The sequence below is a fragment of the Panthera onca genome, chromosome A2, assembly GCF_046562875.1.
Source record: "Panthera onca isolate mPanOnc1 chromosome A2, mPanOnc1 haplotype 2, whole genome shotgun sequence".
Taxonomy (NCBI): Eukaryota; Metazoa; Chordata; class Mammalia; order Carnivora; family Felidae; genus Panthera; species Panthera onca.
Window position 1 is genome coordinate 122090611 of NC_138340.1, and position 24206 is coordinate 122114816.

General features: G+C 55.6%; 1 protein-coding gene and 2 pseudogenes across 2 annotated transcripts in view; all 3 read left to right on the forward strand.

Annotated features, from left to right (window-relative positions):
* Positions 1-7928, forward strand: part of MINDY4 (MINDY lysine 48 deubiquitinase 4) — a 109726-nt gene extending 101798 nt beyond the window's left edge. For both annotated transcript variants that reach the window (XM_060632831.3, XM_078440865.2), the window contains exon 18: positions 7496-7928. In XM_060632831.3, coding sequence (XP_060488814.1) covers positions 7496-7544 — 49 coding nt within the window. In that variant the 3' untranslated portion in view covers positions 7545-7928. The remainder of the gene's footprint in view (positions 1-7495) is intronic.
* Positions 4297-5391, forward strand: LOC144613714 (oxysterol-binding protein-related protein 9 pseudogene; annotated as a pseudogene).
* On the forward strand, positions 5449-6231 carry LOC132679354 (oxysterol-binding protein-related protein 9 pseudogene; annotated as a pseudogene).
* Positions 7929-24206: the final 16278 nt, after the last annotated feature.

Sequence of the window (24206 nt, forward strand, 5' to 3'; positions counted from 1 at the left end):
CCCCACCCACCCCAGCTCTAGTGGTGTGCCATGGAACGAAACGGTGAAATGATGAGGAAACTGGGAACACTGCCTGCAGCCAGGAGTGAGCCCTTGGTCTGGGGTGTAAGGTCCAGGCTGAGTCCCTGCCCTTCCCTTTTCTGTCCCTGTTCACTGTCAGGGCATGGGGGTTGGGCAAGGCATCTAGCCGTGTTTCCTAGTCCTTGTCTCAGGTCAAAAATCACATTTGTGTAGCACACACTGTGTAGCACACAGCACTGGTCTGGGGACTCTGGTTGGCCCAGACCCTACCCAGCCCCTTGATGGATGTGTGGATCAATGCTCTGACACACCCGTACCCATCTCTGGTTCACCCATTGGGAAGATTTGCTCTAGGGTGTGATCCTCAGGCTTTAGCAGGCATCCCTGGAGGGTGTGATCAGCGGGTCCTACCCCCAGGGGTTCTGGTTCAGGAGATCTAGGTAGGGCTTGGGAATGTGCATTTATGGGGAGTTCCCAGGAATTGCTGGCACTGTTTGCCCCGGACTACACTTTGAGAACTTCTGGTGCCCGGTGAGGGTAGCGCCTATCCCTCCGTCGCCCTTCCTGGCTGCCTTGTGAGTCAGATGTCAAGTCAAGTGCTGACCCTCTAGCATCTGGCCTGCTGTAACACGCTGGTCCAGGGGTCCTTTCTTCCTGACTGTGGGCTTCCCCCTCCCCCTCCCTCTCCCCCTCCCCCAGGTGTGAGCATCCATCCTGTGCCTACTGCTTCCCCTGTCACTTGTCCCACCGTGGCGGGTCCACCTGGGCAGTTAATGCGGTGAGGTTTTTCCCAGTACTATTCTCAGAGAAGCTGAGTGGGTGAGTGAATGGTGGGAATGCTGGCTTCCTCCCCCCCCCCCCCCCCCCAAAGTACCCATCAGATAACATACCACTATAATGGGAAACAGCAGGCCTAGCCTCCTGGAATCCTGTTCTGAGGGGTTGGATTACAAAGGCTTTGCGTCTTGTTTTCATCCCAGATTCTCAAACAGCTCAAAGGGAGAAACTTGGGAAAGTGGCCTTCAAGGTCAGTGAAGACCCTGGGGAGAAAGGGCCCTGTCTTTTGGGGGATGAGCCCTGCTTCCCACAGGAGGTCCCCACCCTGACAGGAAGGGGGTATCTGTGGCGCCATGGCCTGAAGTCAGGCCACGTGTCAGGTCATTACCACAGGAGGGACCAGACCTGTGGGCCCATCACTTCAACTTCATGGAACTTCTGGGCTGGACTCCATGGAAGAAACAGCCGGATAAGACTGGATTCTTGCTCTCAGAGAGTTCACCATTGAATAGAAGTTCATGATCGACCCTGTCCTAATCCAGGGAGAGATGTGCTGGCTACCCAGCTCTGTTGCCCCATAAGGACCTCTGATGCTCACCCGGGCCAGCACCGAGGACACCACACATCTGGCCCATCTGGCAACTTGCCGAGATCCACAGAAAGGCCCTTGAACACCACCTGATGTGGGCCTTCCTTTCACAGATGGGGGTCTCCAGAGTGGAGGTCTGTGCCCAGGTCGCACCTCGAGTCACAGACAACCCAGGTCCTGGAGCTTAGGCCCGTGCTGTCCCAGCCCTGGGAAAGGTCACAGAGCGGGCAGTGTGATTTCCCGCCACCTGGCTTTGTTGCCACAGCGACATTGCACAAGACCAGACTGTCAGCTTTGCCTTCAGGGAAGAGGATCCTAAGTCGAACTATCCCAGGTCCTGTACCACCTCTGCTCTCAAGTGTGACTCGCATCCCGGCCTCAGGAGGTCTCCCGTTGCCACCACTCGTGTCAGGAATGTAGGGTCTGTCCTCCACGCTCCCATTCCCGCTGTTCTGTAACCATCTCAGCAAAACCAGACTCATTTATGGTCATTTCCAAACAAGTTGCACAGAGTGACCTCTCGAGCTTCCAGCCTAGCTAGAGCGGGAGAAAATGAAACAGTTGTCAATAGTCCAGAGGAAAGAGGAAAGAACTCATAACCAGGGCCTGGGGCTGGGCCACAGATGTTTCTATTTGGAGGCTCAGACAAGAAATTGAAAATATAATTTCAGTTGGGAACAGTGCCTTCCAGGGGCTGGAGCTGAGTGCCCAACTCCCTCAGCTGTGTCCCCACCTGCCTGGGGGCCTGTGCCAGTCTTCACGCCTCCGCGGACGCCCTTCTTGCTCAGGTGCCCTCTTCATAGTGGCTCTCACTCATCAAAGGAGGGTTCCCTGGGTGCTCCCACGGCCCCAGCTGCCCCTTCTGATTCCCTGTCATGCAACCTGCACATACCCCTGCCCATTGTGTCCTTGTGGTTGGGTTCACAGAATACTCAACATCATGATGCAAGGGAGGAGTACATAATGGGACTCTGGAGACCTCAGTTGAGTCTTGGCTCTGCTGCTGTCACCTTGTATGACCTCCAGGAGGGTTGGTTCTGCTCCAGACCTCAGTTTCCCCATCTCTTGATTGGGTATAAGGATCCCTTTCCTTTGGAGACCATAGGGGCTCATGTGTGTGTGGGGGTGTGGGGAGGAGGAACAATCAGGAAGAAACAGAGGGGGAGGGACAAGAGAGGACGAGGTCCGTGGGCAGGGCTTTGTGACTGCCTGGGTCAAAGGCAAGGGAGAGTGCAGTGTGCACGAAGACTAAGGTTTCCCCACCATGCGCCCAGGGCTTCAGAAAAAGCAGCTGCCATGGAGGAGTGTGTTCATTTAACGGCACCCCAGCAGCCTGTGCTTTGACACTGAGAGGCCTTGGAGGGCACAGAGGCGAGTGATACCAGCTCTGCCCTTGAGGGGCTTCCAGTCTAGTGGTGGAGGGAGACCCCATGATAACATGGTGCTGAGAAAGGACCCTCAGGCTGCTTTGGGTCAGAAAACACTTCTGGAAGGAGGAGTCCTGGATCTGATCCTGAAGAATGGGGGGCGGCGATGAGGGATGGTTATTCCAGGTGGAGGGCACAGCACAGGCCAAGGCGCACAGGTGAGAGCCAGCCTATGGGGCTCATTTCACGGTGCTCTGGCTCCCAGTGGCTGGGGCACAGGCAGGGGAACTTGCCCACAGGATGCTTGTCTGGAAATCCACAGTGAGTAAGAGGAATTCCGTGGTATATTTCTACTGGTCAGCTCTGGGGGCTTTAAAGCCAGGTCTGTCCTCTTCTTCTTGCTGCTACAGGCTTTATTAGGTGTCCTCCCTAGAACCCCCTGCTGAAATACACTAGTGTCATCAATGCTGAAAATCGGGGTGGGGAGGCAGGTACCTGCTGCTCTTCTATAGGGATGGCCCATGGGAGGCGAGGGCCTCATTTGTGGCCATGAGGTGGGCCCTCTCTGTGATGCTGAGCCTCCCTGAGCTCCAGGGACCACAGCATCTTCACTGAGCTCAACCCCTAAGCCAGTGGTCCTCGCCAGGTGATTGCATGCCCCAGGGACTATTTGGCAATGTCTGGAGACATTTTTGGGTATCACGGCTGGGGAGGAGGGTGCTAAACATCCCAGAATGCACAGGACAGCCCCCACAACAAAATCACCTAGCCCACAATGTCAGTGGTCCAAGGCTGAGCAAGCCTGCTGTAAACTCTCACTCTTACGTCCTGAATTAACACTGGATGAGTGAGCTGGGATTCTGCCTGCTGCGCTGTGTGTGGTTCCGTTTCATCCCTCCCCTTTCTCTGCTAGTCCCTAATTGCATATGCAGAGCTCTGTTTACGGTCCTTGTAATTGACCGTGGACTTTCCTGCTGGAGAACCATTCATCCCCACACAAACACAGTATCCTGTGTCTTCAGCCCTTGCCGTTGAAAAACATTTCTGATTTTCTAGCAATTCTGAACTGCTTTTCTCTGGCGCTTCTAATGCTCTCCCCACTATTGGCCCCTGTTGGCTGGGCTGCAGTGAGTTAGTTAACCTCTGTAAAAAGCCTCAAAACTAAACATAACCCCCCCCCTCGCCCCCCCGAACTGTAAGACTCGGTGACCATTGTCGTGGCATGCCCAGTAGCAGACAGATGTGACCCTGCATTGAGGCCAAACCCCATGTTGCCAGGATTGGAGATATTTGCAGATTGGGAGCTCCTAGGAGGGACCTCTCTCTGCTCATCAGAGTCAGGGGTGAAGACTGGGAGGGATGGCGAGGGTTGTGGAAAAGGGCTGTGGGGGCCAGGCTGAGGGTAGGTCTTCTAGGGATACAAGAAGTCTGGTGTACTTTTGACTCCCCCACCTCCATGCCCATTCTTGCCACGACTAGGGCAAGGAACCATTGTGGTCTGGGCAATAGTTTTACCTTCACAATCTGGGTCTGTGATGCCTGCCTGGAGTGAGGCTGTGGGTGGAGCATTGCTCTCCTCCACACCTCGTTTCTGCCGCCTCATGGGGGGTTCTGGATTCAGGATGTGTCCCTAGTGTCCAAGACTTTGATAAGAAACTTACAGAGGCTGATGCTTACCTATAAATCTTAATGGAACAATAAAAGCTTTTTCCTGACATTCTTCAAAACTGCAAATATGATGAACAGAGAAAGAAAACTGGAAATCTCAAGTTGCATGGTAGAATCAATTAAGCCCCGAGTCGTGTTGCTGCGGATGGTTGAAGTACTCGTAACCCACTTGGCGCAATAGGTCAGCCTAGTCCCTTGGAGCCTGTGATCAGCACAGAGCTTTCCCAGCCTGTCTTACCCCCGCAGCCTGCTCGGTTGTGCAGGTGAGAGCTGCATCCATCATTGCTACTGACTGGACCTATAGGGGCTACCCTGGGGCATCATCGACTCCAGTCCCAAACAGCACAGGCATTGGGTGCTGACTACCTAGGAGTGGCCTGACCTCTCCCAGTCATGTTGAAGAGTCTCCAGATGCAGTCCCAGTGCTTCTTCAAGCAGTGATTGGATGCTATGATGCTGATGGAGTCCATCAGAGTGGCTCAACCCCAGACCACCTAATAGATTCCTCTGGATCTTCCCCAGTGCTGACACATAGCAGCTCAAAAAATCTAAAGCACCCAGACACCACAGAATCACTGAATGCCCCCACAGCCAAAGGAACGAGTGGTACCGACCGTTTCGATTCATGTGACGTGATTGACGATGAGCAAGAGGTAGGGTCGGTGGACGAGCACAAGAGGGTTGTGTGTGTCATCACAGGTGATGTTTGGAATGTGTCTTGCTGAGGTAGGTCTTCCAATAATTAGTCTTGAGAAAAGACCTCTTCTAGAAATGTGTGCAAACTTTTTTGCACATCCAGACCCACTTCTGAGCATTTGTGACCAGATGGATCCCAGGGATCGAAACGGTTCGTTTGGTGAGAGGCACCTCCCTGCCTTTCATACAGGAGGGACAGGGTTGGCTGTGAAAAAGCCAGCCAACCCCATTTTGGGTGGGCTCTCTCAGCATCAAGGGCATTATCAACAATAATGAAGAGCACGCAGAGCTAGCTTTGAAGGACGAGTTTGCTAAAGCAGTGTAACAGTCATGGCTTGGCACGTTTTCTGCCATTATCCACCATTTCAGCCTTCTATGCCAAGCATTGTAACGAAAAGATGCAATTCGGCATTCCTGTATAGACTGGATAAGAAGTTCTGGGGACATCGACCGGCATGTGCCACACAAGGCAGGGCTGTGTCTCGTGTCTAGACTGTGACGAGCACTACATTCTCAGATTCCGTCTGTCCTCACAGTGTGCTGGGTGAAGCTGGGAGAACAACGGGATAGTAATCATTCCAAAACAGATGACGTGCAAATATCTCCCACACTAAACCTTTCCACGGGAACAAGACACACAGAATTACCACTAAGATTTTTTTTCTCTTCACATGACAAATCTTTTTGCCCATTTGAAGAGGAATGGGCTGGTATAAAGTGTGCAAAATATTCAACAGAGGAAAATCCAGTCTTACAGATACCAAGAAGCTGCCCGTAGTCAAGAGGAAAGTAATCCCACTCCCTGGGGAGGGCCGTCCCTCCCCACCTAAAAACCAGAGCCATTGATGTGGCAACCGAAGCAAGGCACACACATGAAGAAGGACAAAGAGAGGAAGCCTGAGGAAGGGAAGAGAAAGAAATTCAGAGGGAGTCTGGGTTATTCATGAAGGCGGAGAAGGTTGGGTTTACAGCCAACGGCTACCAAAACCTCTTGGTGCGTCTAAGCATTCGATCGGGAAGTCTAACAGGCTTCCTTCTGGAGAACCCGTTCGCTCCCTGGTTGTAGTTCCCATCTCAGCGATACTGGACTTTGCAATGCAGATGTACAATTAAAGCGAGAAAAGCTTCCTTTTTTTTTTTTTTAAACCCTCCTCTGTTGGCAGTTAAGATTTTGACTTCAGTTGGAAGACAAACTTCAGGTTTTGAAAATGTCTGCTCTCTCCTCAAGCCCCACACTGTGAAAAGCATTTCTAGACCCCAGTTCCCAAAGTCTGCACCCTAGGACTGCTGTTGAGGTGTGCAACACCTGCTTCTTAGTTCATATAACCTTAGGATGCATGTATATGTGTAATACAGCCAGTGCCAGAACTTGCAGAAATATCCCATCCACTGTTTTAGAACACTAGGGTGCCATGTATTAAAATCAAGTGTTGGGATGTTTTGTGGTCTCACCTCCAATAATTCTGATTTTGGAATTGAACTAGTATTAAATTGTATCCAGCCCTGGGCTACAGTAAAATTATACTCACTGCTTTTTTTTTTTTTAATGTTTGTTATTTATTTTGAGAGAGAGAAAGCATGCATGATCGGAGGAGGGGTTAAAGAGAAGGGGAGAGGGAGAATCCCTAGCAGGCTCCGCATCATCAGCACAGAGCCTGATGTGGGGCTTGAACCCCTGAACCGGGAGATCATGACCTGAGTCAAAATCAAGAGTCGGATGCTTAACTGACTGAGCCACCCATGCACCCCAGTACTCACTGCTTCTTAAGGCTTCATGAAGTAATTTTTAAAAATGCAAGTCTGTGTTTTACCGAGCTGCTCACAGCCTTCTACTGGCTTCCGGTGGCTCTTAGAGCAAAGCCCAGATTCCTTCGAGGCTTTCAGGTCCTGTGCTGTGTGCCACCTTGCCTGCTTCCCACCCTCTGCCCCCACCTCTCTCCCTCCTTCTCTGGGACAACACTCCAGCCTTCTCCCATATCTCTGTCTTCCCATGTGCTTTAAAGTGTCACCATCAGTACCCCTGGAAGGTGGCCGGATCCGCGCATGTGAATCACCTACTTGCATCAGCTGAGGGCCCTCCAGTGCCAGGCATGGATGAGGTTCTCAGTAGACCCTTGTGGGATGAATGAATGAATGAATGAACAAATGACCTGTCGCTTCTGTCTTCTCCATGGCTCTCTGGGGTCCGAGGTGTATTTGTGTTTCACAAGGGCCTAGTGTGTAGGTTCGTGTGTGAATGTGGAGAGGCGAGGTAGGGAGGGTGGAACCAGAGATCCTCAAAGCCCCTGAGACAGGAACTTCAGGTGAGTGAGGACAAGAGGCAGCTCCTCTGTGGGCCCCTGCAGCTCTAACTCTGTATCTGTCACTCTGTGCATAGGTGGAAGGGGGCATCGGTGAACTGGAACGGCTCCGACCCCATCCTGTGACCTTTCCTGTGGGTAAGCCTATGGCTCCACCACTCATCACTGGGGGTGACAGCTGAGCCCCAGGCCTCAGGGACAAGTCCTTCAGAAGAGCGTCCCTCCTGTCTGGACCAGCAATGCTCCAGAAGTGTCCAGAACCTCCCTGCCCCTTCCATGAAGGGCCCCCAGGATGGTGATGAGGGCCTAGCGTGCTGCTATGTGGCTTCCTCTCAGCTGAGCCGTGACTGCCAAGGATTGGACTGCCTCTGCCACTTTTTGTCTGCATCCCTCCCTTGCACCCCGTTGGGCCGCCTGTCCCCTCATCAAGCCTGTGATATGGTCAGCCCGGGGACCCCGGGTTCATTATTTCTGGTAGTTGGCTTTTTATAAAGCAGAAGTCAAACCCTTGCTAAGGACAGAGAGAGACTCATTCGTTCTGTGATGGCGAAGGAAGCATGAGGTCTGCGTGGTTCATGGCTAGGGTGGGAACAGTGATGGCGGAGGGGCCCCAGAGCCCTGGAGATATCACCTAAAGGGTCTGTGCAGGCAGGTGGTCCAGTAGGGTCCCTGGCTGGGCTTCTGGTCTAGCCTGTCTTCTACTGATCAGCCTCAGGTCTAAGGCACCAGTGTAAGCCCTGCTGACCAGAAACAACTCAGGTCCCCTGGAACCTGTCTCAGGGCAGACCCAGATCCCTGGGAGATCCCGGGAGGATGGTCCTGTGGACCTGGTGGGTAGGCTGGACCTGGCCAAGTGGATATGGGGGGAAGAACCTTCTAGGGAGGGACCTCTTGGCCACAGAGGGCAATAAGATGGGGATGAGCAGAGGGAGCGGGGGGAGTCTCCCCCATGTGGCTGCCACAGAGCCCCTTATGAAGAGAACTGCCGGAAATGTGGGTGGGCAGAGCCTGTGGAGACCCCCGCCCCCCCCAGAGCAAGGGTAAGACAGGTGGGAATGGGAAAAACACATTCATAAAGGGAAAATTGTACAGTTGCAGCCTCCTCGATTCCATTGATTTACATCCTCCTGGCTTTAGAAGGGAATATGAAGAAGTATAGAGAGGCAGTGGCAGGTGGGAGAGAAGACCAGAGAGAGAGACAGAGAGAGAGAAAGAGAGAGAGAGAGAGAGAGATGTGTCCAAAACCAAAGTCAAGGAACCCCTCGCGACGGCTCCTAACAGTGGGACTGAGCAAGGGCACACAGAGGCAGAGCACTGGGCTCCAGGAGCCTCTGTCACGAGGTCCGTCCACGTGAGAAGCCATGAGCAGCATAAGGGCAGAGCCTGCAACAGCGCCCGCCCCTGCTGTGCACAGCAGGGGCGTGGGCCATTGCTGTCAATGGGCCCTGCAGAGGTGGGTGTTTGCACAGAAGGATCAGGGTGTGAGCTCCTCCTGTGTCGCCCTGGCCCAGGGAGAGGCCTGGGAGAGTCCTGGACACTGGACGGCAGCTGGTCCCCAGCCTCTTGTGTGCCCCCTCTTGGGCTCGGGACACAGCAGCTCAGGGACTGTGTTCTCTCTGCAGTGCCGGCTGAAAGGAGACCCCTTTCTCTTTAAGTGCCAGGCGTATGGAGGTGACAGCTCAAGAGCCTGTTTTGCACTCTTGTGGGCTGGGCACGAGCCGTGGCCGGATTGTCGTATTGTATTATCGTATTGTGGGTCTTTGGGGAGAAGCTGGGAGGAGCCGGGAGGGAAGTGCGAGGCAGGGAGTGCCTTGTCCACGCTGTGCGGAGGCCCCACTGGGGTTTGCTGTGTAAACTCCAGCGGCCATTCGCAGCAGGCGTCCAGCAGAAATGCTTCCTATATGTCCCCGAAATGTTTATGCGTTTGTTTTCCTTGGCCAGGGACAGGCTGCTCCAGCTGAGCGCCAGTGGAGGAAGTCGGTTTCCCTGCAGCAGGCTTGTTTATCAACCCGGGAAGGAAAAGTGTGTCTTTGCAATGAAACTCACTTAACCTCCTGACCGGGGTCCCATTGGCAGGGCTGGACAAATCAAAATATTCCCAGCGTTGCTTGAAAAACCCAGTCCCAACAAATTATTAAAACACTCTTCTAGAAGCCAAGATGCAGGTACATGCGCAGGGCGACACCCTGGGCCTGGGGTTTCCTGGAATGGAAGAGGGGCAAAGCCCAGCGCCACCCTCTCCTGGAGTAGAGCCACAGCACTGCCACCAAGCCTGCAAGAATGAAATAGAGGCCCGTGCCTCCTTGTAGGCGGGTGTTCTCCACCCAAGGTGCATGGTTTTCTACGGAGACTGTGGGCAGGCTTCAGCGGGTCCACAGTCTCCTTCCCAAATTCTATTAAAATCTTTGTGTTCACGTATGTATGTGTAACTTTCTGGGAAGAGCATCTTTAGCCTTTCTTATACCCTTGAACTTGGACTAACACCCTCCTGAATTCTGCAGAAAATGTTGAGAGTTCTAGAGTTGGGTGGCTTCCCACCCCACTCAAGGGCAGTGCTGGGCGTGGCTGCCCCATCTGTGCCCCAGGTGCACGGGGCAGGGGGGGCCGGGCCCTGCCAGGTCAGTGAGCAAGCTGACCTCAGTGAGGTGTGAATTCTTGGTCTCTGGGGGAAAGAGCCGGCCAGTTGTACTGCCCTCCCAGTTGTGTGAGCAGTAAGGGCCATCTCACGACCGCTCAAGTCCATACTCCCCCATCAGTGGAAACTCCTCTGCCCCCTGCTTCTTTGGGGCTCCGGTCACTAGCGACCTCTCCTGAGTCAGGTGATTCACGCTCCAGCTGCTTCTTACGACAGCTCTTGGTACCTGGTCCCACCCAGCTTCTGGTGAAGTCAACCTCCTCCTTCCCCTCTTAAGAAGACCGGAGTCTTCCTTCTGCAGGATCCACGTCTGAACCATGCAAGGCCTACCCAGCTCGGGAGGTCAGACCTTTCCCACCTCAGCCTATCTCTCTGCTCAGCCTCCCATAGGGAACAACAATGTCTCCCATCCTTAGGTGGGAGTTGGGGACCATCCCACACTGTGGGCACACACAGCAAGCTTTCAAGCAGCTTTCTGGAAGCCTCCCCCACTTGGCTTTAGGAGAGGAGATGCACGCCTCCGTGCCCCATGGCTGGGGGAAGGGATCCTGGCACACTGACGCCTCTCTCCAAAGAAGTCATCAGTAGTTACTGGCCTCTTCCACTGCCAAGTGCTTTCTTCACCTTCTTCCGTGGCCAGAGGACAGGATGTGTTGGCTGAGCAGAGACCTGCTGTCTCTGTAGGTGCTTTGTGGCAGCAGCACAGGTAAGAAGAGTAGTTTCCAGAAGAACTGCAAGCATTCCTTGGGGGCTCAGAGCTGGGCCAAGGCTTGGAGGGGTGCTGGGGGATATCCTAAGGCAGGGGTGCATCCAGACCCCAGCCCACTGCTTTTTTCTGAGCAGAAGGAAGTTAGCGGTGGGGGCCCAGCCCGTCGCGAGCACCGACAGGGGGCCCACCCTCCTGGGAGGGCCACGGATGGTGAAGGACCAGTCTTAGGCTCCCACAGTCCCGTGGCTCTACTAAGCCAACAATGGCAAGGGGAAGACTTGTCTGCCCTAGTGTAGGCTCTAGTCTTGCTACTCAACGTGTGGTCCTTAGACTAGGAGCACCAACAACACTGGAGCACTTCCTAGACAGGCAGACTCTCAGGCTCCACCCACCACCTCCTGAATCGGAATCTGCATTCTAATAAAACCATCAGATGACTCAGGTTACAGTTAGAGAGAGCTGTACTCTAGAACTTGTGATTTTGTGGGGCTGAGGGTGTGATGACGCAGAAGTTGGCCCCATAATGAGGCTGTACTGAAGGGACGTGCGGGAGAAGTGTTGTACAAGGACAAGCAGCATCAGGACCAGGGGTCCCCTCTGCTTCCTGCCTGTGCAACTGTGAGCCCCTGACCTAAGCTCTTTGGGCCTCAGTTTCCTCGTCTGTAAAATTAGCACCTGGCCAGGGCTGTACTGAGGATTCAGTGTGTCAATGCACAGTGAGTAGGGCCTGGCACGTCACAAGGACCTGCAAAGTGTTTGCTCTTAATATTTCCAGAGGGGACTGGAGGGCTCCTCGGCAGTGGCAGCATCTTACCTAAGTCTTGATGGATGGGCACGGTTTTGACAAGTGGAGAGTTGGATGGCAGATCATTCAAGGTGAAAGGTTGGTGAGAGACCCTGAAAGTCCATGAGGTCTGTGGGCCTCATTGAGGTGACCCCAGAGTGGGAGTCCCAGAGAATCAGAGGAGGGACAGAGTAGGGGAAGGCCTCAGACGGCAGGCCCAGGGCTGGGACCTATTCCCAGGAGACAAGGTTTGCTCAGAGCTCTACTTGAGATCTCTCTCCCTGATGGGGGAGTGAGTGTGGGGCAGAGGCAGGGGGCACATTGAGGGGCACATACTGCCCAGGGAAGGCAGTATGAGTGGGGAGGCCAGGAGATGATGGGGGTGACAGACGCTGATGGCCTTTGCTTTCCAAGGCCCCAGGATGATCCTCACTGGCCACTGAGCCCTTCCGGGAGCCTAAACTTGCAGGAGGCAATCAGGCTGCCGAGTCTATTTACAGGTATTTCTCCCCATCTGCCAGAGTCCTCCCTACTCCCTAATCGTGCCCTAATCCTCCTGGGGCTGTGGGAGCTGTAATTACCAGGCAAAAATGTCAGGCATTTGCGATAATAGAGATTGCTTAACGCAGGACGAGGGGTGGTTGGCAGGTGGGTGGGAGAGTGGGCGGGCAGGCTGCCCATGGGTCAGTGTGGCGCACTGCCAGTTTCGGCATGTTGCTCGGGGATGTGCTTCACAGCAGACCTCTGCGCAAGAGAGGAATCAGAGCCCCACGCTGGTCAGGGGCTCGGTGCTCACAGCCGCCCGCCCTTGGCCTTTCCTGCTGTCTTGGCGTCAAAGTGCTTCATCTACTGTTCTGTCCACATTCCCGGGAGATACCTATGCTATATCCTGTTGTCTGGGAAATCATCGAAGGCCTTCTGTTCACGGATGGGGAAACTGAGGCCAGATAGGAATTGTTCGTGAAGACCCCTGCTGGGACATTTCTCCTTCATGGAAGGGTCTCTTGGAGACCAGAACACCAGACGGCCTTTGGGCTCAAGGGAATACATGTGATGGGAAGTCTAAGGGGATGATTCCAACCTGCCTGTCTGCCTCCTCACCTTACTCCCAGCTCCACACTCCTTGCACCCCCAACCATAGCAGCTGCTTGAAGCCCCTTGCCGCCTGCAGCGTTTGCCAGTGCTCTTTACTGCACCTGGGTCCCTGCCCTCTGGCTCCCCATGACCATCTGCCAAATCTGACCTGACCCTCAAAGCCTGTCTCCAAGGCCCCTCTTCTAGGAAGCCCTTTGGGATTACCTAACTGAAAGTGCAGGACCCACCCTCCGAGGGCCCTCAATCAGCACCTCTCTCACAGCCCAGATCCCAGCTACAGGTTTCTCTCGTTACCCGACAAGTGTATATGCATGCACGCATGCACACACACACACACACACACACACACACACACACCCTCTACACCACCCTGTTTCCTCGCCCTTGGGCCTGAGGCTCCTGGTCTTCCTTCTTTCCCGCTCCTCATGTACCTGTCTCATCCTGGGGGATGAAGCCCAAAGATCATTCCCCATCTTTGGAGAAGCCCCTCCATCACCCACCCCTGTGCCCCTCCCCCATCCCGCCTCCAGGCATAAAGCCCCAGTCACTGGGTGTTGGGGTGGAGAGGTACTTACTGCCTGAGGTCTTTAAACCATTGATTCCGGGTGTGGTTTTGAGATTAAACCCTGCGCCTTTCCTGTGGCCCTTGATAAGGGCAATCCTGGGTGCTTATCTGGCATTTTCTGTTTTAAGGCCTCTCGGCATCTGGGAGGTTCAGGAAAAGCCCTGCCTCCCTGTGGAATGGGGCTCACCTCCATGATAGCACCCACCTCCTTGTGTCCTGCCTGGGTGCCCAGCGTGAATACTCTCAGGGCACTATAGACACCGGTTGTCAGCACCGTCTCTGGGCTCTGCCCCGGCACGGGGACCGGGCCTGAGGGAGTGTTATTAATAATCACGCCAGGACAGTTGTGTAAACAGACTGTGCTGTGTATGGGAACCTTACTCTCAGGAAGGATTGTTTTGTTACTGATTGATTTCCTGACTTGATTCCCAAGTCCCAGGCTCAGATCCTTCTTGGGTTTTATTGGGGGCATAGGGCTTAGAAGAGGGAAACTTGTACAGGCCGGAGCAGTCAGTGAGGCTTCTTGGAGGGGGAGAATTGAAGGTGGGCCTGAAGGAAAGTAGGGGAGGAGGAGGGGCAGAGGTACCCCAGCCCGGATGGGCAGGGTCAGGGCTGCCAGGAGGAAGGGAGGGGCTGGGGCATCTGGGGCGGCGGGAAGATAAGGAATGTTAGAGCTGAAGGGCTTGTGTGTCCGGCAAAGGGGGTGGCGCTGCCTCCTGAGCCCTGGGAAGCCGTGGGGGGTCTCGGAGCAGGGCAGCGGTGGCTCCACGCTGCTTTAGAAGACCGTGCTGCAGCAGCGTGCGGGGTGGGCCAGAGGGCAGACGCCAGCCTCTGAGCTAGGGCCCCAGAGAGGAGCAGCAGTGGGAGACACCTTGCATTTTAATGGTTCAGCCTAGGGGGTGAGGTGGGGGGAGGGGGCCCATGGGCTTGGAGTCAAGGCCCCTCTCTCCCCTGCTTCCTGGCAGGCAGACTTTGGCCTTGAGCAGCCGTTGCTTCTGTGTGCTCCCCTGTTGGCACTGGTGGCCGTAGCTCTCCTGGGAATGGTCTTTGCAAAACATCCCTACCTCCCGATGAAGGCTTCCTCCGTCTCCTGTCTTGGCAAACCATGAAGGAGGGGGCCTCAATGTGAGGAAGTGCCCAGGCCTTTGTTCTGGACCCGGCTACGGCTGGACCCACTGCCCATTGTTTTCGAAGCTGTTGGTGACCTTGGGCCAGCTGGACGGGACCGGCTGGCTCCCTTGGGCCTGGCCACCTCCAAGTACACATGGACGACAGCCAGGCTGGCAGGATGGCTCCCAGTCCCTCCGTGGGGAGGGCATCTGCCACGTGGGCTGCCCCAACTGTGTTCTCAGAGCCTGGGACCCCCAGCTTGGCCATTTGGGGTGTTAGTGGGCATTATGGAAACTGCTCCTCTCCTGAGGACCAGGAAGCTCTCAGGCAGGAAAGCACAGTCCCAGTCTCTGGTCTGAGGCTCCTGCTTCCTTCACATGCACTGTCGTTTGGGCCCTGGCTCTCTGGAACCTATGGGTCAGAAGGCCAAGCTCTTGTCTGCCGTGTTCCCTCTGGGTTGGGGGAGGGGGTCCTTGATGCACCCACGGGGGGCTGTGTACCAAGACGGGACTGCGCAGCCTGCCGAGGGGTGGGGAGCGTTATAAACTGGGACCTGGACTTTGATGACCCGGGTTTAGATCTTAGCTCTAACTTCTCGGTTGTGTCACCTGAGTTGCAAAACAGAATAAAAAGACGAAACAAACCAACAAACCAAAAACCTCTCTGGGCCTCAGTTTCCCTCCCTGTGAAATGAGAATAATAACATCCTGTACCTCTTAAGGTTGGGATGGGAGTAAGGGCACAGTGCTTGCAACCGGCCTTGGTTCCCAGTCTGCACCCAGCAGATGTTGGCTCTTTGACTGGGAGCTGGATGGGAGGATGCAGGAATCCGGGTGGATCTAGCTCACGGAGAGACAAGAAGTGTGACCATGTGGGATGGGGTGACACGGTGAGGCCACTCCATCCCTGGAGGTCAGCCCCTCTTCCCTGACCCCCTCCCCCAAATGTCAATCCTTCCTCTCCTTTCTCCAGCTCTCATGGCCCCATAGCAGCTTCTGGGCTAACTGAATATGTGCTCCCCTCTCCAGTCACCCCATATGGCCCTCCCTCTCCACTTTTCTAAAATGAGGTCATCAGACGAGGTGGCTCTGCAAAGCAGTGACCACTCCTGAGACTGAGACGAGGGCACCAGTGGCAGGCACTGTATGCAGCACCTGCAGGGCCCCTCTCTCAAACCTCTCACTTTCAGGTGGGGAAACTGAGTCTCAGAGAGCCAAGGTACTCGCTCAGGGCCTCCAGGCTAATAGATGGCAGATGTCACGTTCTTACTTGCTCCCCTGCCTCCTGGAAGGCCACCAAGCAGAGGGGTGGGGGAGGAGCGAGACACTTCCTGGAATCCCTCATCCCCTGTCTTCCTTGATTATTTTCCCCAGTCAGCAGCCCAGGCCTGAGACTTCAGGGCCTCTGGAAATGTCTGTGAGCACCCTAGTTTCTATACCTGCAAGCCATTATGGGAGCCCAGTGTTCCCTTTGATTCAGATGGCTCCCTGTCAGTGGCCCAGAGAAAAGGATGGGCCAGGCCCCCTGCCTGGCCCTGCTCAGAGGAAGCCCGGCCAGCCAAGGTGGGAGCAGGCATCCAGCTTCAGAGTCTCCTTCAAACCCCACTTCCTGTCGTCCCCCAGCCCCGATGGCTTTGGCAACCATAGAAAATGCCAAGCACTTTTTTTCCTTCTTCCCCACTAACACAGACACACCTTGGGTTTATTTGTCTAAAGATTTTCCATTTCCTTTTCTGGAAAGTCATCAGGATTGTGCACGTCCCCTTCATCACAAAGGAGTCTGGGAAGAGAGAGGTATATCCTTGGTCACCCCGGGAAGGAAAGCTGAGAACCTAGCTTGGTCACCACCAAGGAAAGCTGAGAACCTAGCACCTTGTGACTCAGCTGTGCTCTCCTTGACACCCCCTTAGGCTGAGATGACTGTTCAGGTTGGCCTTTCATAGGAACACAGCTGCTTAAGAACCTCTGGCTGGGGCGGTCACCTCCCAAGGCCATGTGGCACAAGGCTGACAAAGTCTGTCATCTCCTGTGTCCCATCCATGGCTGTGCCCACAGTCACGTTCAGAGGCCTAATTGTTCAAGCTCCTCATTCAGCCCCAGCTCCCCCCCCCCCCACCACCACCACACCGGTCTGGGCCAGGAGCTCTCTGAAGGCAGAGCCCCTGCACCCCCAGCCAGGTGCACCTGAGGCAGGCGGGGCTCAGGCCTCCTTCCCTGTGCTGACCTGGAGGGAAAGCAGAGATTCAGGCTCTGAAGCCCAGACAGACTCACAGAGCACACCATCCCTCTTCCAGCAGCCCCTCTCTGAGGGTCTCAGTCAGCCCTGGAGAGAGGGGCAGCGAGGGAACCGCCCCACCCCTGCCATGGCTAGAAGCCCACTCATCCATCCATCTTCCTGCTTGGGCCTTTCCTCTTCCCAAACCACCTCCCTTCCTTTGCATAAACAAATCTGTCTGCCATGTCCCCTCTTCTAGGAAGCCTTTCCTGATTATTGGGAAGAGGTGGGGATCTCCCGCTGCCCACAAATCCACCTCACCCCTTCCTGAGCCTCAGGCCTGGGCCTCGGCTACCCTGCCTCACACACCCAGGGCTGCATGGTGGAGCATCAGAGTTGTGAGTTTCTCTCCACTTGAGCCAGCTCGGGGCTGAGCCGCTGAGTGGTGGAAGGATGGTCACCTATGGGCATTGACCGTGGCGCTGGCCCAGGCCGCGCACCAAGGGGCATCATGTTATCCGCACTGTGACTCTCCATCAGGATGCTGCACCCCACTGAGGTGCCCAGGCTCAGCCCTTGTCACAGAAAGGCCCACAATGCCCCTAAAGCACAGCCTCTGCCTGCTCCTCAAATCTCCTGATAATAAGGTCTCCTTGATCAGTTCCTTGAGCAGCCAGAATCTGGGGAGAAACTTCCTCCCTAGCACAGGCGGCCGTCTCTATTACCATAGAGGAAGCATTGGTAAACATGTCTTCCTTTCTTGCGATGGCTTCCGGGAAGCTCAGAGGGAAAGTGATGCTCCATTGTAATCTTTCTCTGGTGTCACAAGAAGCTTCCTGCCTCTCTGTGTTTTTATTTTAACTAGACTGTGATCCGGAGTTTTGTCTTGTTTTGTAATTCAGACACTTGCTGCTCAAAGTCCTGAGACCAGAGAGCATTAGTGTCGACTGGGAGATTGTTAGAGCTGCAAAACCTTGGGGCCCCACCCGGACCTACTGAATCAGGAGCAGTGTTTTAATAAGCCCTCCAGGGGACTCACGTTTGCAGTATAGTCTGAGAAGCACTGATGGAATCCCCAAGTGCTTTTAGAACAGATATAAAAAGTAGATGAGATAAGACCTGCATTGATTCTTCCCTTTCCTACCCTGACTTCTCTACCAAAGAAATTTACCTCTGCACAAGCCTGACCCCACTTCACACCAGCCCTCTTTGATTCTGACCTTCGGTTCTGCCCTCTGGCGAGCAATTCTCTAACCATTCCCATGAGCTGTCAAGTGGGAGAAGTACCCACACAGGACATCATGACCCTCTGGATATCAAATGATATCGAAGAACATCCTGGGTCGGTGATGTGCAGGTTTAGGCAGCTTTTCAGATCCCTCCGGATCCTGAAATTCCATGCCTCCTCCAGGAAGGCTTCTATGATTTCTTCCACCCTTACTGATCACTCCCCACCCCCAGCTCATAAGCTCACCTGGGTTCTTCTTTGCCTTGTATTTGTGAGTCTGGGCCCCCAACCACCAGAGAACTTATGGCCTGGGTCTCCTCCTCTGTCCACCTGCCCTTAGACTGGTGAGTGGGAGATACAGGCAGGCAGCTGACCCAGGCCTCTTTCCTAGCCTCTGGCTCTAAAAATGGCCTCTTCTGAGGGCTTCTCGCTCTTGAACACGGAGTGCTTGGGAGAAGGCCTCTCACCCACCCCTTGGATGCTGCCAACACTGTATATTTAGCCTTTGTTAGGCCTGGGCCTGGCCTGGGCAGAGGCAGGATCACTGTAAGGGGACTGGACTTCCTGAATTCCAGACACTGTATCCCCAACCCCTGAGGCCCTGGTTCTTTAAAGTTGCCAGTGAGTGAGGTTGGCCTGGAGGAGGTGTTCAGTGATGAAACAGGGTGTGTGTCGTGGGGAGTCCTGCCTCCCTCATGCTGCAAGTCCTTCCTGGTCCACTGTGTGCCCTGGTGGCTGTTGCTCTGCTGGTGGGACGGGGCGGGGGGGTCACTGCGTGTGACACTGGGGAAGCCACTTTAGCTCATGGCCTCAGTTCACTTTTGTGCAATAGGGTCTTAATGACCTGAAGGCCCTCCTATCCTAATGGTCTAATACCCTGGGCGTTCAGAGGTGTCCAACCCTTGGTGACAGGGGGGCTCTGGATGGGGAGGCACAGGGACCCTGTGAGTTGCACAATGGACACACCTGTAGAACAACAGCACAAGCGGGAGGTGTGCATGTGTTGGGGTGAGGCTGCTGACACTGAGGGCTGGGGAGCCAGAGCCTGGCTGGGCGCAGGGGCCCGGGGCAGGGGGCCATGTGATCATTTTCTCATTAGGCAAGACAGCGATCTGCCTGTGTGAGATGATCTTGCTGGCCCTGTGGGCTCCAGGAATGTTGGCTTCACATGAATAGAATCCCCAGAGCAGACCACAGAGGGAGGGGTCTGCAATGGAGAGGGACAAGGGTGGGCACCTCCCACCTTCCTAGACTCACCCCTACCGGCCCCAGCCCACAGCATCATGACATCCTAGGAAGCCAAAGAGTGAAAAGGGTGGTCCCAGAATTGCACCTGCCCATCCCCACTCCACGGGGGCCCAGCACACCCCTCCTGACACTGGCTGGTGGGCTGGCAGATGGCTGGCTCTCTTCACCGTTGAAAACTTTCGTGAGCTTCTCTGTACACCGAGCCTGCTCCCCATCTGGCTATGAGCAGAGAGCTGGGTCAGATCCAGTCCCCGTCCCCCCCCCCCCCCTCCAGGGTAGGGGGTCCTGGCTGGAAATGAAGAGACTAGGACACACATAGTGTATTCCCAAGAGAGGAACCTTGGAGCCATGCAGTTACAGAAATGCCTACCACTGCATTCCTCTTGCTCACGCCTCCTCCTCTCCACCATCTAAAGTCAGCTCCCCGATAAGGAGATGAGTTGAGAGAGGCCCCTGGATTATGAACAGCACAGGTGGTAACAGCTATGAGCGCTCGAAGGTGCCAGAGAGACCATGCAGTCTCCAGGGTTCAGGGTACAGGCAGCAGAGGCCGCAGGATACACAGCAGAGGGTTTAGGAGGTGCAAGGTTCATGGCCACCATGTGTATTTCTGCTCTGTGTATTTACAAGCCTGTGCACATGTGAGGTCGTGCATGCACTTGCGTGGGTTTGAGTATGCACACGTGTTTGCATATGTGTATACACATGTGCTTGCAACCGATGTATATGCTGGTGTGTACGTGTGCATTGCCTGTGCGTATGTACACGTGTGTGCAAGCACATGCTGTGTGTGTGTGTGTGTGTGTGTGTGTGTGTGTGTGCGCGCGCACGCACGTGCACCCACATTTGAGGATGCAAGCCCATGCACTGTCAGGGGAGGGGGAAGGGACAGCTAAGCCTGTGTAGTGGCACCCCAGCCAGGTGTGGCTTGGCAAGGGCAAGTGAGAGGGATTGAGGACTCATTGTGAAGGAGAGGGCTGGGGACACAGCTCAGCCTGGGAATATGCTTTACTCGTTAGAAGGGTCAGTCTGAGCCTGGCGGGAGTGTGCTCATCTCTGTCCCTGCCCTGCGCACTGCTGTCTAGCCGTAGTGGTGGGGGGCGGCCGTGGTGGGGGGCAAGGCCATGTTTTCACTTTCATGGACCCTGGGCTCTTTTGCGTTCATGGGCCTCTGCCTCCATAAACAAATATGAAAAGCTAAATTTTACAACTGTGTTGGTGTAAAGATGAACAGGTGAATCCTGGTGGTGAGTTGTGAGAACAGCCACTAGCGCGGAGAAACAGGAATTTCCCGAAAGCCCCGCTACCTGCTGGCACCTAAGTGGCCCTGCTGTCGGGCCCAGGAAGGAGCAGGAGGCTGCGCCTGGGCCCGCGTCTGCTCCTATGGCGGGAACCCAGCCGGGACTTGCTTGGGGGAGAAGCCAAAGAATCCAGTGAGGCTTTGGCCCTGTGAAGCGCCAAGCCGGTCCCAGCAGCGGGACCCAGAGGAGGCAAAGGGAACCCGGCACAGGTGATGGGACCAAGGGACAGCTGGGGCAGGAGCCAGCAGCCGTGGCGGTTCTCAGGAAGAGACACGGCCAAGGAAGATATAGTAGAGAGCAGCAGTGGCCGTGGGATCCACAGCAGAGCAGTGAGGCCAGGTGGCCACGTGGCATGGGGCATCCAGGAGAGGGGCTGGAGGAGGAGAGGGAGCATCGTTCCTGCCTGCAGAACTTGCTGAGGGCATGTGGACACCCCTTCTGGGGACACTGGCTATAGGCGAGGGGGCAGAATGAGAGGGGGGCAGGGTGGCTGGGAAACCTTGAAAACTGAGCAGAACTCGAAAGAGCCACGGGGGTTAGACATTTGGGGGACAACGGCATTGGTGGGGGGTTGACCTACCTCTACACTGGCTCAGGCCCTGCTGGGAGATGGAAACATTAGGTCCTGCGGGCTGGGGGAGTAGATGGCAGGCTCCCTCATGGATATGTTCTTGCTGCCCAGGTCTCTTTCCTCTTACTCAGGGAAGGCGCTTTTCTGAGTCCTTGCTGGAGTCCAAGGAGGAGATAGCCTCTCACCAAGTAGAGAAGAGGGGAGGAAGAGGCTGGGTGTGGCTAGCAGGCCAGGCCTCGGCAGGCACCAGGAGACCCAGACTCTAGTCCTAACTCCCCCCTGACTCACAAAAGGATGCTGGGCATGCCACCTTGCCTCTCCGAGCCTCAGTTTCCCCATGTGTAAAACGAGGGCATCAGATCCACGGCCAGCGGAGCCTCTTTTCCCAATCTTGATGCGTTAGGATGTAATAAGGCACAGAGAGGAGATTTTGAGGGCCCAGGCAGGAGGGGTTAAGGGCCTGGAAAATAGAGCGGAAGCTGCAGTAGCAGTGAGGTCAGTGGAGAGGGGAAGTGTGTGTGTGCCCAGGGCAAGGAAATGCTCCGAAGTCGCTTATACACAGGACGAGGACTCCCCTTCCAGGGACCCACACTGCAGAGGCTGGCTCCAGGCAGAGCCCTCTGCCCTACCTGGCCCCCAAGGGTGTTGCCGGCCGCCTGGCAAGTATGCCACCACCAGCATTTTCTGGAAGTGAGGGATGCCGCCCTCCTGGCCCGGCACAGCCTCCTCGCCCGCAGGGCAGGGCTGGGGAAACCGTGACTTCATTCCCTCTTTTCTCCTCCAGTCCAAGCAGAGTTGGGGGTGGGACAGGGGGTGGCCCTGTGTCCTCAAGGCACCCTCATTCAGTCCTGGGAGCCCAGCCCATCCTCGAAGCCCTGCTCCCATCTTTGAATGTGGCGTGTCGAACTCTCATGGATGCTAGCAGGGCTGGGGGCGAATGTCCCCATCTTGTCTCTCTGTCTCCTCCTCTGCAGCATCAAGCGGGGATATTGCTGGAGAGCTGAGTGAACATCCAAACAGAAGATTCCACTTTCCAGAAATAGGCTCGACATCGCCCTCCCCCCCAGCCCCCAGCCCCAACACACACAGTATTGCTCAGGGAAGGCAGGGGTGGGGGAAGACGGCGAGAAGAGAAGTAGCTTGGAAAATTAAAATTACTAAATTGTTCTGCCCCTGGTGAATCACTGGTGGCCCGCTAAATCCGGTTTTGATTTAAGGGGGATCGTGTGACGGCTAAATGGCCAGGAGTTATCTGTCAGGGAGGAATTCTAGGCTTTGAGAGGTGGGTGCTTATCTCTCAGGGAAATCGGATGGTCAGGGTGCAGATATCTCCTGGATCATCCCCCGAGCTCAGCTCTGCTGGACGCATGGTGGGCCGGGGGAGAGAAGACCCCAGCCCTGTCCTGCAGCCCAGCTTCACCAGCAGGGCCATCAGCAGATGGGGTGGGGGCAGGGGTGTGTGGGGGGGTGAGAACCAGGTCTGGAGGCCAAGGTGCATCGCCTTAACTGAGGGTGCTGCCATGGAAGAGGGGGTCAGGAGAGGAGGTGCCGCTGGGAAGGGGAAGGAAGGAGGGTGCCTAGCATGAGGAAGAGCCGACATGCAAATATCCGGGGACAGGGAGCCTGGTGGCACAGGAGCCGGGGCCCTTGTCTGGAGTTGGGAAGGGGTGGAGAGTGGAGAGCCTTAAGGACTGGGCTGAGCAGTGTGGGGGACATTCTGTCTTCTTTTTGGTCTCTGGGCCTTGGTCCCTTTTCTGCTCCCCCAGGCTCAGGGGTGGGGGTCTGGCTGAGCCTCACTGGAAGGATGACTCCACACTAATGTAGAGTCCCCACTTTGGCCCATGCCTCCCTGGCCCATGTCTTCCAGGCAGTGGTGTGGGGGGCAGGGGTGGGAGACGGGCCCCGTCTGTGCAGCCAAGAGCCAGGGCTGGCAGGTCCTAGATCAAGTTCAGGGGAGGGATGCACCGAGCACCCTGTTGAGGAAGGGGCAGAGCCACGAGGAGGCAGAGGGATTCTGTGGGAGAAGGCATTCTTTTATGTTTCACCCCCTCCCCAGGACTTTGTCCTGTCTTCCCACCCTCTGTTAGCGCACCCTGCCTCAATTCAGGAAAGCCTGACTGATTCTGGAAGATTCATCCAACATGCTGGTGAGCTGATGGTGACCGCATGGTCAAAGCCAGTCTGCTGTCAGAATTCCCTTCCGCCTCCAGCTCCATCTTCCTGGTGGGCCTCCCGGAGGGAATGAAGTCATTGTTTCCCACACTGAGGCCTGTGAAACCCCTGCCCCGCCCAGTAGGGAGGGTCCACTCCCCTCAGCCCCTCTGCGAGGGGCTCCACAGAAGCTTCTGGCTGAAAGAGTGACGGCTGCGACCACACCCATGGGTGTCTTCTCCCCATGCAGCCTGGGACCCCCCTCCCCCCATCTTCCATGCATCTGAGAAGCTGTGCACTCATCTCTGGACAAAGCCTGAGGTTCTCCCGCTGGATCTTGGTGGAGCTACGGCCCAGATTGTCCTGGAAACAGCCAGCTCTGACTGGAAAGTGGGTCTCGCCGGGCACGTCAGAAATAAGGCACATCTGGTAAAACGATTTCAGACTGTTGCTCCTGAAGGGCCAGACAGTGCCCGGCCTTGAGTGGCTTCAAGCCCCGCCCGGGGCTCAGGAGTTGGGGAGGGGAGCAGTCTCCGATTATGTAGCCTGGCTCGGGCCTGTGGGATCTGGAGGCTGGGCCTGTGCCACTGTCCGTGGGAGGGACACGGACGGAGCTCACGGAGGCAGGCCACGCGGTGGGGAGGAGCTGAGGTGTGGGTAACACCCTGCCTCAGAGCCCAAGCTCCCCGGGGTTGTAGGGCTCAGGGGTGGCTCTGGTCTCTCCCAGCACTCTGAGTGTCCGCTCTTAGCTCAGTGCGTCCTTCTCCATCCACCCATCACCTTGTCCCAATTGTGCGGAGAGGTTGGAGATGGCCCTTTCCTTTCCGCCCCCATGTTCCCTGCCCATCCTGGGGCCTGGATCTCTCAGTCCTGTCCTTGTTACTGGGCCATCAGAACTTGGCTTTCTGTCTGGTAATCAGGGCCATCAGGGGCCATTCCTGACAGGCGAACAGAGAACCAGACTGGGGTTCTGGGAATTGGGCCGGGGTGGGGCGGGTCCTGAGTTCTAATCCTAGCTCTGCCATTCTTTGCCCAATCACTTAACATCTGAGCATCCCAGGGCGGTGGTGAAGATGAGCCCTCAGCCCGAGACTGTTCCCTCCTTCCCTTCCTCCCTTCCTCTGTTCCCTGGTTAGCCAGGATTTGTGGCAGACCAGGAAGAAGAAGGCCATGGGGT